Below are 14,367 nucleotides of genomic sequence, written 5' to 3'. Positions count from 1 at the left end.
CAGGAGAGAGGAGAGAATTGATTTGTAGCAGAAAAATCAGTGTGGTCATAAGAATTTCTTCAGGGAGAAACAGCCACATCAGGAGAGAAAGAGAGCCAAGGCAAGGGATTGGCAACTGAACCTTAAGACGATAAGAAAGGGAAAATAAGAGTGAAAAAAATGAGAGGGGTAAGGGTGAAAAAAAAAAAAAAAGATTGTGAAGAAGTAACACATTGCTACTGAGCTGGAAGTTTTGGAAAGGTCTGTGAGGTCACAGGACTGATGCTGAGTAAGATTGTCAGAATGGTTGGAAGTGAAGCAACACAGCAAAAGGAAGAGAATGAGCACAGATTGGATTGGTAATGTCCAGGATGAGTAAATGATGCATCCGAGTATTACGAGATGAGAACCAAGACTGTAGACAGAGAGAAATGGAAAGGATGCTAAAAAATGGAGATCAGCATTGAGGTCATAGGTATGCAAGATGAAATATTCACATTGCTGAAATCATACTGTCATTCTGATCTTTATCTCTTGGATGCAGTTGTATGGCTCTAGGCTTTATATGATGTGTGCTAATCAAAATATGTCCAGGGTAATAAAGGAAATGTTAGTTTACTCTGGCCTTGTCATCACCGTCAGATGTTCAAAAATACTAAAGAAACAATCTTCAGAACAACTCTGTGAAAAGATATTTTATTTTCTCTGCATTAGAAATAAAAACGAAATACAACTTCAAAAGTATCCAATAGATTTGGCTGCTTCATCTATGATATTTCGAATCTAATGTTTTCAGAATAACTAGGAATACTCACTTCATCACCCAAGCCAAATCATCAGACTAAATTGCATTATTTCAGTTTGGGTGCTCCAGAAAAGAGAAATACACAATTAGTGTTCATATTTTGGAAGGATGGTTCAGGTGACTTCATTAGCATAATGTAAGAAATATGTGGGAGGGAAAACTTAGATTCCAGTCATCCAGGAATGTACTCTGTTACTTTATCCCTGTTGTCATTAATTCTCTCTAGATGCAATTCTCTGTCTCATTCACTGCACACTTTCAAATATTTGCAATGAGTGGAGACCAGAGTCCTATGGAAAAATAACATATGATTGTGTAAGTAGTATTTTAGCTTTATATGCAATGGGAAGAAAGTAAAGTTTCTGGATGCTTGAAAAGAGACATGACAAAACTAAAACTCTCATCCACATGATTCGTCAGTGGAGTTGAACTGTATATCTGTTACATATACCTCGGCCACCAGAATGAATTTGAGTTAGTTAGCAATGATATATTAATTCCCTGTGTGTAGACTATTACTAGTTTATATAGGATTCTTGTTTGCTATAAGGATTCCCTCAGAAATTCACTCAGCAAAGGTTCAGAGAGGCAGAGGGCTGCTGCATTACTTCCGTCTGCTGCAGGAAAGAGTCATCATAGCCTATCATCCTGTCCCACTCTTGGCCCTCTCCTTGCTCGATTCCCCTCTATTCCTCCTTCTTCAGTTCCTTATTTCAGTTTTGCTCTTTTAATATCTTCAGTCCCATTTGATGCCATGTCCCAGTTGCACCCTGATTTTCTTAGTTTTTCATGTATCCAGTATCTCTCTCTTTCCATACACTTTCTCCAAAGCATTGTACCTGCTCTGTAGTGACAGACCTGCAAGCAGAAAAGGAGCTTTTTTGAGTTGCCAGAAGCAGCAGGTTTCTGGTCTTCCCTCCTGTGGGATTTTCATTTCACTGCTCCTGTAGGGTAATCTTAAATTGTCCCTCCTTTGCAGCACAGGACTTGAATAGTCCTTAGCTGTGTAGAGTTCCTGTCAGTTTCTTGGTCCTCCTTCTGGCTGCTCACCCCCTCCAGCAGCTTATCACAACAGCAAGAGCACAGCTTCTAAATGTGACGCCACTATAGTCTTCAGCCCCAAAGAGAGGCACCAGACAAGCCTTGCAACCTGGGCTGCAGCATGATGCTTCCTCTGGAGCTCTATGTGGATCAAAGTCTCTGCTCTCCTCAGGGCTGGGTTCTGCACCCCATGATAAATATTGTGTCATGTGGCATGTCACCACCATCACTGTGTAGTCTTTAGTGCCATTTCTGGGCTCCCATGCTGCAAAAACTGCTGTAATTTCACCTGCTCTGCAAGCTATGCTCCTGCTCCTGGATGTAGAGCCCACCCACAAAGACGACAATGTCTCTCTGATCTTGTTCGAGCTTGAATTCTTCCATCAAGAAAGCAGGGATACACAACATCCCATATGCAAACTTCCTAGAACCTTGTCAATATAAAAATATAAAAATGTAAAACTGTCAGCCCTGTTTAAGTGTGATCAGGAATGGGCTTTTTGTTGTTGTTTGTTTGTTTGTTTGTGCTTTGGGTTGATTTTATGAATGTAATTTTGGTAGGCCTTTACTGTTATCAAATCATTCATAGCTACTAAACAGTGAACCTTCACAAGAAGATCTTATTACTGCCTGCTGAGCAGAATTGTAGAATAGGTTTCTGCCCAAGGTAGAAAAGAGTGAACCAGTGGAAGTATTATGTTTTCAGTGACTTTTGAAGGAGCTTTTTCAGTAGTCCGTAGAATCAGGGGGTGATGGACTACTAGTTTGTATTGCTAAATTGTATTTCACTCTCTTACTTCAGCCCTCAGGGTTATCCATCGTTTTTCCTACCAGATTACAATTTTTACCTCTATTGGTGGTGCCCCCTTATCTTCCTCAAATTTCATAACCACTCTCCTAATGCTTGTGCCATTGTGGTTAATGAAAATACTTCATACAATGAGACCCAAGTCTGATAGAATCTATAAAAGGTTTGTAACTTCTGATCTTTCAGTTCTGCCGTTGTGACCTCCTCACTAGCCTGTTCCCAATAGATCTTTCATCTTTTACACTCATCCCAACTTTATAACTGCAACTAGAATTTCCCAGCCTGCATCTTTTCATGCATCTTGCACTTCATTATGCAGAAAAAAAAAAATCTTAAATTTGGATTGTTGTTAATTTTATAAATTTACGTACTTGTGTATAAATTATTATTAGAATAATAAAATGCACTTTTCACCATCTCAGTTTCCTCTTACGTGATGTCTTGTTAGTTGCTTCTGTTTCTGAAGGGATTTAAATGTTGATTTCTCGGTTGAGGCTTGTGTATGCCTCTGTATAGAACATTAGAATAACCTCAATGATATAACAGTATTAAGCTCTTTCCTGGAGGTGATGTTCTGACAGAAAATGGTACTATGGCAAACAGGCAAGGGGGTGCTTTTACCCAAAGGACTGGCTCAGACCTGTGCTCTCGGAGTTTAGAGAAATTATCTGAGGATTTTTCATGTTCAACAGAAATGTATTGGGTTTCCTGTTATCTGTCTTAGGGACCTTGGACAGGTTTATGGAGTTGAAGCGATCCTGAGCTTCCTTCCAGGCAGAAAGAGAGAAAATAGAAATTAAAACTCACTGCAGCATAAGCTTCATTTTATCCCCTCTCCCTTTTGTAAACTAAGCATACATCTTCTGCATTTAGAGTTCTCTGTGCTCTGACACTAGGTGAATTTTCAAAGCTTTGTCTGGAACTCCTTATATTCTGCACAGAGGAGGGAAAAATGATTGTTAAACCCAAGGTAGCTAATTCTTTGTGACTTGGTGTTTTTCCTCTGAAAATATTTAGAGTGCAGTCAAAATGGGGTTATTTGTGCTTATTTGGAGCTCTGTCAGGTCAGGGAAGGGATGATAAGGTTTGAAAGTTAGTTTTCATGGAATGAAATGCAAGCTTAGCCTGTTGTCTCTTCTGCTTATGTTATTTAAATAAATGAACTCTGTTTCTTCTGGTGTCTTTTTGGTATTTTCTAGGCTACAGATTGGTCTATCCAGCTGGTTGAAGCAAATCAAGGAAGTAATGAAAACACAGTTGCTTTTTGTAATGCAGTGGAGAAGTAAGTGATGAAAAAACTTTATTCAAGCAACTATGAAATTAACTTATTTATTGGTTATCCTAATTATATTGGTTATTCCTTTGTATTGGGTCTCGCTGAAATGAAGTGGGGTTTCCCCGCAGCAGCCCTCATAGTGCCATGCTTTGTACTGGTAGCTAGAAAGTTGTTGGTAACACACCAGTATTTTGGCTGCTGCTGAGCAGTGCTGGCGCAGCATTCAGGCTGTCTCACCAACATTTATCCCCCTCACCCATAGGCTGGGGTTTGGCAAGTACTTGGGAAGGGACTTAGCCAGGACAGCTGACCCAAACTGACCAAAGGGATATTCCCTACCATATGATGTCCGCTCAGCAATAATAACTGAGAGGAAGGAGGAAGAGTAGCGGCATTTGTTACTACAATGTTTGTCTTCCAGAGCAACTGCTATGCTCACTGAAGTCCTACTTCCTGGGAAGTGGCTGGACATTGCCTGCTAATGGGAAGCAGAGAATAAATCTCTTGTTTTCCTTTGCTTTTGTGCACTACCTTTGTTTTTGCTTTTATTGAACTGCTTTTATCTTGACCCGTGAGGGTTTTTTTCCATCGTATTTTCTCCCTCCACTCTGTCCTGCTGTGGAGGAGAGTGATAGAGCAGCTTGGTGGGCACCTGGTGTTCAGCCAAGGTCAACCCACCATACCCTGCATTACAGAACAGTGTCATAATTCCCGTATCTACTTACTTAAATATGGAAATGCTCCTAATTTTGGTTTAAACCATTTAAATTTAAAAATCCATAAAGGAATATTAACTCGTATTTTCTCCCTTAACTATTCCCTTTATCAGTGATAAGTACATTTAGGCCTTCAAAGTTCATGGTTTATAGCATGTGATACTTAAGATCCATTTTCTGCAATTGTCTTGTACGTTGTCACTGTATATCTCAAAGCAGGAAAAATGAATTGGAGGATATAACTGACTGACAACAGAACTTCTACGTGCTATTATGATAAAAAGTGAGACAAGCTCACTGTATTAACAGTACAGTTCATAGCATGGTGTAATGGAATAAAACTTTTTTTTTTACTTTCTTAATCTTCTTCAGAAAAAGAAGTTGTGTTGAAATCCAACTAAGAAGTACAGGTTTTTAGACCATCTGTGCACATTCATTTTCCCCTGTAGATATTCACTGATCACACTTTCAAGTTGTTAGCACAAATGCATGCTTTTTTCCCCATAGAAAAACAGTTGGAAAATGGAATGCTGCTTTTTTTTTTTTAAGATTGTAATGACTTGACTGTGTTCAACCAATGTTATTTCTCTTTAAAAAAAAAAAAAAAAACAAGAAAAAAAAATCCAGTTTAATGTTGCCCTGAAATTGGCAGTGAATATATTATATATTTATACAGTGTGGATGGTCAGCTTCAAAACATACTCATTCACATACATCTCAGATTTCTTTTTTTCTACAGCTCATCAGCCTGAACCCCAAATCAATTCTAACACCAGAGGCATGAAGGTACATTCCACAACAGGCTTCCCTCTTGAATATTCAGTTTTTTTAATGTCCAAACATTCTACCTTTCACTTTGGTCTCTAGTTATAAAAAAAGTTTTCTATTGGGTTTTTTTTTGTGAATAAACAAATTCGTTTACAGGGTGAAAAAGATTAGTAGAATTAAGGTATTCCTGTTTTGCTGTAACTTGTTTGGTGTGCATCGCTAGTAAATACTTTTAAAAAGAAAATAAAAACAAGCTTTACCTTTCTTCTAGGAAATAAGTAGGAAAGCATTCTTAGGACAAAATGTCACACAAACAAAAGACAAAAAAAATGTCATAAATTTGCAAGTAGCAAACATATCCAGTCTTGGCAACTGAGTCCCTAAAGAATCTAAATAACTGGCAGGTTTATACATCAGAGGCAAGATGGATAATTTAAACTGTGTGTCATGCAGACTTACATCTCCAGCATGTAACTGAAATAGAAAACCATCATGTTTTCCTTTAAGTAGTATTTGTACAGGTAGCAATCTATAATTGAAATATTTCTTCATACATAACTGTAGTTTTCTAAACTCCTTTATCAGGATACTCCTACAATTATGGATGTAGCTGTAGTGAGTGTTCATCCATGGGTGGCTACAGAATGCATCCTAAGGAGAGTTTGATGCCAGAAGATGCCAAGCTGATAATCTCGGAATTCAATACTGCAAAATGCAGAGTTCCTCCACCTCCTACTGACTTCAAGGATGTGCTCTATACCACAGAGAAATACATAGCATTATAAATTACTGTGAAATAGAAAATCCCTATAAAATCCAGTACTTTCTGCATATGCTGAATTATTGCAGCAGAGAAAGCAAGTAGCACAGGATTTTCTTCATGTAATACTTTTTTAACATTCAGTTATGCCTTTAAAATTTTTTTGATGGGCATGTTTCATCTACCTGCTCAAGCCAGAAACCCTTTAATCACCTGAAAATAATACACGGTCATAAATGAGCAGCACTTTCTGAAACTGAATCTGAAAAGCATAAAAAGCACCCCACATTATCATAAAATATAGAGTGTGGGGTAAGGGAGGAGGTGAAGTTAGTTTAGTTTTGGAATGACTGCCAGTATGTTGAGGAGATGATTCATGCCCTGTGTGTGTACATAATCCATTAATTTGATGCTGGAGAAAGGGCGGTGAAGTTTCCAGTCTTACTCAGTCCTTGGCCTTCTAACAGAAACAGGTTACAAGAGTGAATTTGATGATAGGGGAATGCTTTGTATGTACCTTGCTTGCAAAAAAAAAGGCTGACACCAAGTACATGGGTCACCAAAGCAACCTCTGTAGTATAATGATTTTTTACTATAAGTATAAATCTGTGTCGTACTGGAGGTATTGTTAAGCCTCATTTCCTCCTACCCCACCGAAACATCATGCCCCCTGGCTTTTCATTATAAGAAATGGGCTGCTTCACTGGATTATTAATTTTGGAAGCCTAGACTTTTTTTCCTTCTCATGCTATAGAAGTACAAGGCATAAAAGAGTAGTTCATACTGTTGTTCAAGGTACTTGGGTGGCAGCCCTGAGGCGGGAGGTAGCATAGTAATGAAAAACTTTATGCAAGAGAACTATGGCTCAAAATACAGTATAATCAGAGAAGGTATAATGCGCTGCCAACTCAGAAGTTACAAAATGCTGCTTGAACTAACAGACAAAAAAGAATGCAGTACGCTTAGTACAGGATGTTTGAATTTAGCTATATAAAAATACTCAGGCCAATTAGTGAAATGTAAAGCTTCAGTTGGCATGATATGTACCCTTACCTGTAGCTGCAAAGTGTATTTGCTTAAAAAGCAAGTTTAATCTCAGAAGAGAGACATAATACCCGTGACCAATGTTCATTAGGAAATGGTGCCTCAGGAAGAACTAGTTTCTGCAAGTCTGGTAATTGGAAGGAGGAGAGACAATATATTTTACAGGTAAAAGTTTATCAGAGGGACTCAATGAGTGTAACAGTTATTGCTCTCTATGGACATCTACATAAATACTCAGGGTTTTAATAATGAGGATTTCAGATTGAATTCTAGAGCACTGTGAAAATAGGGACTTCTGAAGATTTTGCATAGAAAGCATGTTCTTGTATTCATTTTGACCAGCTGTCCTAGTCACAGCTGTCAGTGCATGTGCTTTGGTTAGTTTTATGTTAAAACTCAGTTATTTAAGCACATATTTGAGCATGCTCATTTCTGCTGTGTTCAACGTACACTGAAGTCCATGTTTAAACTCCCTTTGGCTTCGCTATGGTCTAGCTCAGCAATGATTCCATGAAGTTCTTGAAGACTTTCCTGATGATTTTCTATTAAATAAAAGATATAGTTATATGTGTGCTATCTGATATGCAGTTATCTCACTAATGTATGAAAAAGTTTGAGTTGCTGCCTTTTTCCCCTCTGCTTCCACAAAATTTTATTTCTCTACTACTCTCTCTACTACTACAGCTCTCTACTACTATTATAGGAATCTTGTAGAGTTTTTGTTCTGTTATATTAAGAGAGCTGAAATGCATACCTACTTAGACATAGTTTCATTGCATGTTCTTTTCAGAATAAGAAATGCCTATCCTGCTTTTGACTTGAAGACAAACACTGGAAAAATCTGGAGTGTCGCAACAAAGTTCCCAGACCATATCCTTGGTGAATCAAAATTCAAAATCAGTGTTTTGACAGAGTCTTCACCATATCCTCTGCTTCTTACACGACATGGTAAGTGACTGAGGTGTCCATATCCTTCCTCATTTTAGTTTCATGGAGATGATAACAAAATGCATTTGTTTTCTGGAAAGATATTTGGTGATCAAGTTTTATATGAGTTTTGAGTACATACTTTGTCAAACATGTTCAGTGTGTTTGCTGTAAAATTGAAATCACATTAAAGATCAAACTTTACTAGTGTATAGATCTCTACTTTCTTTAATCGTGACTGGAACCAATTCAAGTGGTTTCAAATGGGCTTTCATTTAGACTTTGATCTAGAAGGAATTTAACCTAATTTAAAGTGTAGAGGTAGTCCCCACATAGTAATGGAACATTTCATAGCCTTGATTGTTTCTGAATCCAAGACTGAAGCTTGCAGTCACTAAGATTCCTCTGCATCTAAGGTTATGTACAGGTCAGGGATAGTCATAAAACGAAAGGAGAAATTCCAAGTGGGTAGAAAGAAAAGGAGAATAATTAAGAATTTGAAAAGTTTGCCCACACAAGTTGTGGACTCTCCATCCTTGGAGGTTTTTAAGGTCTTACAGGACAAAACCCTGAACAAGCTGGTCTGAATTTGATGTTGACCCTCCTTTTAGGAGTAGTCTGGAATAGATGGACCCACTGAGGTCCTTCCCAACCTAAATTATTCTACCATTAGTGTCAGTAAGAAGTTGCTACTGCTCCTGTGCATCCTGTATCTGTGGTGAATGGGAGAATCTTCGATTGCAGGTCTGTTAACTTTTACTTCTTAAGGCAGATATGCAAAACTGAAATAAATTTTCTTCTTCCCCCTTTCTTCCTGTGCTGCTTCAGTAAGTCTTTTTTTTTTTTTTTTAAGTGAGTCTTCAGTTGTCAAGGAATTATTTGGCTGTAACATATTAGTATTAGTTTTTTTGACGGGTTGAAAGCTGAAAATCCAAAGCTCTACAGAATGTCAGTCAATGTATATTAAAAAAACCCAAAAAAAGTCTTATTACATAGGTAGCCAAGACTTACACAGTTATTCATACAAGTTTGGGTGCTTTATTTGGGAGTATCTACATAGTCATTGGAAAGCCTAGAAAAGCTGTAGGTTATATAATTTCAAACCGATATTTTGTGGATGCCATGAAACAAAGGGCTGAAGATTTTGGGACACTTGGACCAGAAGGTAGTATTTCCAGCACTTCTGTCAGGTAGGCAAGAGTTCTTCATCGAAGTTTTCTGTAATGCAATTTTCTTGAATACTGGCAAATGTTTTATCGTATAGCATCACTTACCCTGCAGATTGTTCAATTTTCAGTCTGCTTAACTTTAGTTACCAAAATGCTTTAGAAGGCTGAAATTGAAGGGAATATAAGAAACAGTCCCTATCCTAAACTTGTTTACAGACTAAGTAAACAATAAGATATAGTTAAAGTGGGGGGAGGGAGTACACTTTTTTGTCCCCTCTAATATTGAGAATTGTTCAGTCTTGCAAAAACTAGTAAAAACTGGCTGAAAATGTTTAATTGAAATGGCTTTCTGATCAAAAGAAAAATCTCTCTGCAGAGAAAATGAAAATTTTCAGAGGGAACTTTTGTTCCAGAGGGAACATTTCTTTTCCCTGACGAAAACCAAACCAAAGCTAAAAAAAAGCTAGCTATTGTAGCCAGCTCTACTTTATTTTATTTGTTACAGCCCATCCCCTAGAAACGTCAACTGTTCTCTGAAGTTTTTTTCGGTATCACATTCTCTTTAACTTCCATGCAAAACCAATTTTGCATTCCTTGTTTTGTTCTAAAATAATAGCGTAGCAACTCTGAACCAGATTTGCCGGTATTAATCGGCTGCTGTGGGCTACTGGGTAGTTCGGGACACCATTCCACCTTATGAAACTGGTTGGTTAGGCTCAGTTTGAACCAGCTGTCTGAACCTGGACCAGTGTAAATTAGTCAACACAGAAATCTTGGCTACATGTTTAGTTTCTGGTGATTTATATTCAACAGTAGGTAGTTTCCATTTTTATATCAAAAAGTTCAACTGAAGCTTCCAGTAAGAGCTCTTATGGCCTGTAATTTTAAAGCAATAAAAAATACTATGAATAGAAAACCGAAAGGAAAAACTATTTGCCTTTTCTATTATCAGCTACAGACAATGCCTGAGAATCATGAAGGAAATGCAGACTTTATTTTGCATTGTAAAACCATCTTGGTACATTTCATGAAGACTTCAATGAAGAGTCAGATCTTTTTTCTGCTAGAGAGAGGTATCTCAGGCTTGTAGCATCAGTGTGCTCTGCAGGCCGTGAAAACCAAACTTCTCAGACATGTTTGAAATTTGACCGCCAGATTACGCAACTATCTTTTCCATTTTTTTGTTCAGTTCTTCTAAAATGGACAGAGAAGAAGTGTATTGGCAGGGATGGAAAATGGCTTAAAAATCTGAAGTGCAGCTGGAGGTGATTCTCAAAAATCTAGAATATTTCTCAACAGTAGATTGCACAATCTGACATAGAACTTCTTAATTTATATATATTTTATATATATTATATTAATTATATTTCCATACTATTATAATGTGATTAAATATTATTAAATAATATCAACATAATAAAAAATTTTGCATAGCAGAAACACTAGCAAGTAAAATTCCAGAGTCTTCTTGTGCCATGAGTGCTGACAGACTCAACTGTTTCCTCAGACTGTGTTCACACATAGGAAGTGTACCAAGATATTCATGAGGGGAAAAAAAAAAAAAAAAAAAATGCCATTTTTCTCTTCCTTTCTGTCTGGGAAAGTTACTTAGCTCTTCATATAAGCTACCTAACAAGTTATTTCTTCTAAATGGACATATATCTGTCACTTATAAATTATTTGAAGCAAAAGTGGAAAAAAAAAATTGGTATGGCTTGATCTAATTCCTCTTGATGGAGCTAGTCTGCAGCAGTAGTTAGGAATTACAAAGAAATTCCTATTTTCTTTGCTTAAGTATCCATCCTGGAATTCTCTAGCAAGCTACTATTAATTTTAGTTTCTGTATTTACAGCTGGCTGTGTCACTCGTGACTTAATTGCAGAGATCCTCCACTGCACAAATCAATACTCAACACAGGAAGAATGCTTTTTAAGTGTTTGTGGATCTGATGAATTCTTACAAAAGTAAGTATTGCATTAAGACATGCTGTCACGTATATATTGTGTAATATAAGCTGTGCATTTAATGCACTCTTCTTACATACCATGTAAACAGAACCACAGGGAGAGTTAGAGCATTATGTTCCAAACACCCAGTGTATGGTTTTTGAAACTCCTAAAACATACCGTACTTACATTATACAGAGATGATGGTGGGCTCTAGGGCAAAATTTCAGATCCTGGCTCCTTTATTTAAGGTTTGTGCAGCCTTTAGTAATTTGTTTCACTCCTTTATCCTTCTAGTTTTTCTCATCCGTAATACAAAGATGCTATTACTTCCAGTACCTCATAGGAGTCTTATGAGCATGTGGGTGTATGCATAGCCTCAAAGGGAGTAATCACCAAAGAGATGAGAAACAGTATTATGCAGTTGCATAGCAGGTGATATTTCTTCATAGCCAGCTGCAGTAGTAGTAAACAAATGAAGTCACCACTTTGGTGCTGACTGCAAGTTGGAAAAAACACATGCATTCAGAAATATCTGTTTGTATGTAGTCTACAAGTAAGGGAAGTAAATGCTTTGATACGAATTCATTCAAGTAAACTCTTGCGGTTGTTGAAAGCACTACTGGACTCGTCTGGTATTTCTTGCCCTCTGGCAGCTTAAATTCGGCTGTCAGCAAAAGTGAGCAAATTTGTGTTGAAGCAGATAAAATGCAGGCTTTTGTCAGCTGTGCTGTGGGGACAGTGACTTACTGCAGAAAGGAAGACCCTGGCCATTCTCTGGTAACATGTTAAGCTGGCACTGCAGGAAGCACAGCTCATCTGTTAGAAACTTAAAAAGTATAGATAAAATAGTTTATGTCTACAATTGAAAGGGAAATTTTAGAAGCAGTCATATTTGCCGTATAGTGTAAAGATTACTTGAATTAGCCCAAAGCAAGTAGGCTTGATTAACAAAAGTAATGTAGCTGTGAGAGCAAGCGTTACACTGTGTAAATTAGATTTGCTGTATAGCCAGCTTGGACACTTCTACTCTTACACAGGTGCACAGGTCAAATATTCAGAAGTTTATAGTGAATTATGCTTTGCAACTAAAGATGAAGACTTTGATGTTTCTGAGAAAACTCTTGTTCAAGTCTCCATAAAGCAGTTGCTGGTACAGCAGAGCACTTTGTGAAGCGTTACCGTGTTGGAACTGCTGAGCAGAAAATCAGGTCATACATAGATCTCTTAATTATGTGAGAAGGCCAAAACGCTTTTTTCTTTTTTTTTTTTATTTATTTTATTTTCAAATCTCTCTTCTCATTTCAAACTACTTGCTAAAGAAAATGGAAATAATGAGTCATTGTATTGAGAGTGACCTCAGTGCATTTCAGTACAGTATGTTCTAAACAGTTTTATTTTCACTGTTGGGAAGAACGCATCAATAGTGGGCTGTTTAAAGTCCTGCACTTGCGGAATCTCTGCATGTCTCATTAGCAGTGAAACAAGGTCAATAATATTCTCAGCTTTTTCAGTTTACTTCTTCACTGTCATGCAGAAAGCACTAGGCTGCACTTCTGGCCTCAGCATCTTGTAATTCTATGCGATGCTGTAATTTCAGCTCCTCTTGCCTCCTCATCAGAGTCCTGTATCTGAAATTTGAAACCCCAGAACATAATGATCCCTTGGGTAGCTTAACATGGCCTGTGGAGTTGCCTCAGGGTGAAATTTTTCCTGTTTGGGTTATCTTTTAGTGCAAATTGCTTTCCTCGAGGTGTTGCTAACAAAATGATTTGATGTACTTGTGCAGAGTTCTTCCCCTGAAGAGTATTTGGAAATTGTTCAGGGATTAATTCCACTAGAAGCACCCGGAGTTATGAGACAGCAAAGAGAATAAATAGTCATTTGCTCCTGCTTTATTGTAATCCAGAAAAAAAACTGAAGTGAAGCCAAAATGGTAACATGATGAATTGTTGTCAGACCAGAGTGGTTCAGTGAACAAGAAAATGTTGTGAAGATCTCTCAAAAGCTCTCATTTACTGTTATATTGGACTATAGTTATGTGCCTCCTGTAGAAGCACCTGAAAGACTTGGTGATTTCTGGAATCATTTTAGCTTTGAATTATAGGGCGAAAAAATACTTGTGTGCTAATGACCATTAGGCTCAGCACCAAAAGATTTCATCATCCATTATTCCCTTGCTAAGGACATATCCTTGAGCTTACATCCTATGACTTGCAAGTCAATCATCGGATTTCAAATATCCAAATTTTTAAAAAATCATAGGGCTGCATATAGGCTGCAGGTCAGTCCATAACTAATGAAGCCAGCTGTGAAATTCTGATTGGAAATCTCTTTTGGTTTCTGGTCTTTAAGTTCATCTTGTTTACTGATTGGAAATCCTGGCCTTCCCTCATCGTGCATACTTTCTTTTTCTTCCTAAGCTTCCTTTTCCCACAAGTTTTTATTACAGCACCTGCAGAAAACTATCAGGATACATTGCCACCTTGTCCCTGCTCTAGTATAGCTCTAGTTGATATACTGCAGTTTCTTTTTCAGATGTTCAGTGTAAGCAAATTGGAGGCAGAACCCTGTCTGAAAAATACAGACTCCTTGAAGGAAGAGAGGAGTAAAATACTTATTTGCCATCAGTTCTTACTACTCGCCATGGAAGTTTCTGATTTTCCTATGTATACATTGACTCTACTTCTTTGGGTTTCCCAGCTGTGGATGTGCTCTTTGCACCCTTAAACTTGTCCTGTTCGTGATCTTTTATTTCTTGGAGGGCCACCTGCTGTTTCTTAAAATTCTTCTCTTTATCATCCTGTCATCCAAACTTTCTACATCTGCCTTTAAATCTTGGTCTGACAGTTTACTATACTTCCTTAGATTTAGGGGGTGCTGCTAATAATGATTTTGTGATCCTTTTAATGAAAGATGTTATGTAGAAATTAATTAAATTTGGGTTAAGCAGTTTGTGTCAAATAACTCCTAGCTCTCAATGCCAGCAGCAAGCCGAACCCAACCCTACTCATGTGACAGCAGTGAATTAATTCTCCATTTAGAATTTTTTTCCTTTGCAGCTACAGGCTACAAGCTCATAGCAACTTTTAAATGCCTAATAAAACAAAGTACGTGACTGTATATAA

At 37.6% G+C, this 14,367-nt stretch overlaps 1 protein-coding gene across 1 annotated transcript in view; it reads left to right on the top strand.

Moving 5' to 3' along the window:
* The window catches only part of PIK3C2G (phosphatidylinositol-4-phosphate 3-kinase catalytic subunit type 2 gamma), a 291,894-nt gene that overhangs the window by 89,127 nt on the left and 188,400 nt on the right, over window positions 1-14,367 (top strand). Inside the window, exons 3-5 of the mRNA XM_054078355.1 lie at window positions 3,833-3,915; window positions 7,988-8,145; window positions 11,146-11,257. Of these exons, the coding sequence (XP_053934330.1) occupies window positions 3,833-3,915; window positions 7,988-8,145; window positions 11,146-11,257 (353 nt within the window). The remainder of the gene's footprint in view (window positions 1-3,832; window positions 3,916-7,987; window positions 8,146-11,145; window positions 11,258-14,367) is intronic.

The sequence above is a fragment of the Cuculus canorus genome, chromosome 1, assembly GCF_017976375.1.
Source record: "Cuculus canorus isolate bCucCan1 chromosome 1, bCucCan1.pri, whole genome shotgun sequence".
NCBI lineage: Eukaryota > Metazoa > Chordata > Aves > Cuculiformes > Cuculidae > Cuculus > Cuculus canorus.
The sequence above is the reverse complement of the archived record's forward strand: the minus strand, read 5'-3'. Positions and strand labels throughout refer to the sequence as shown.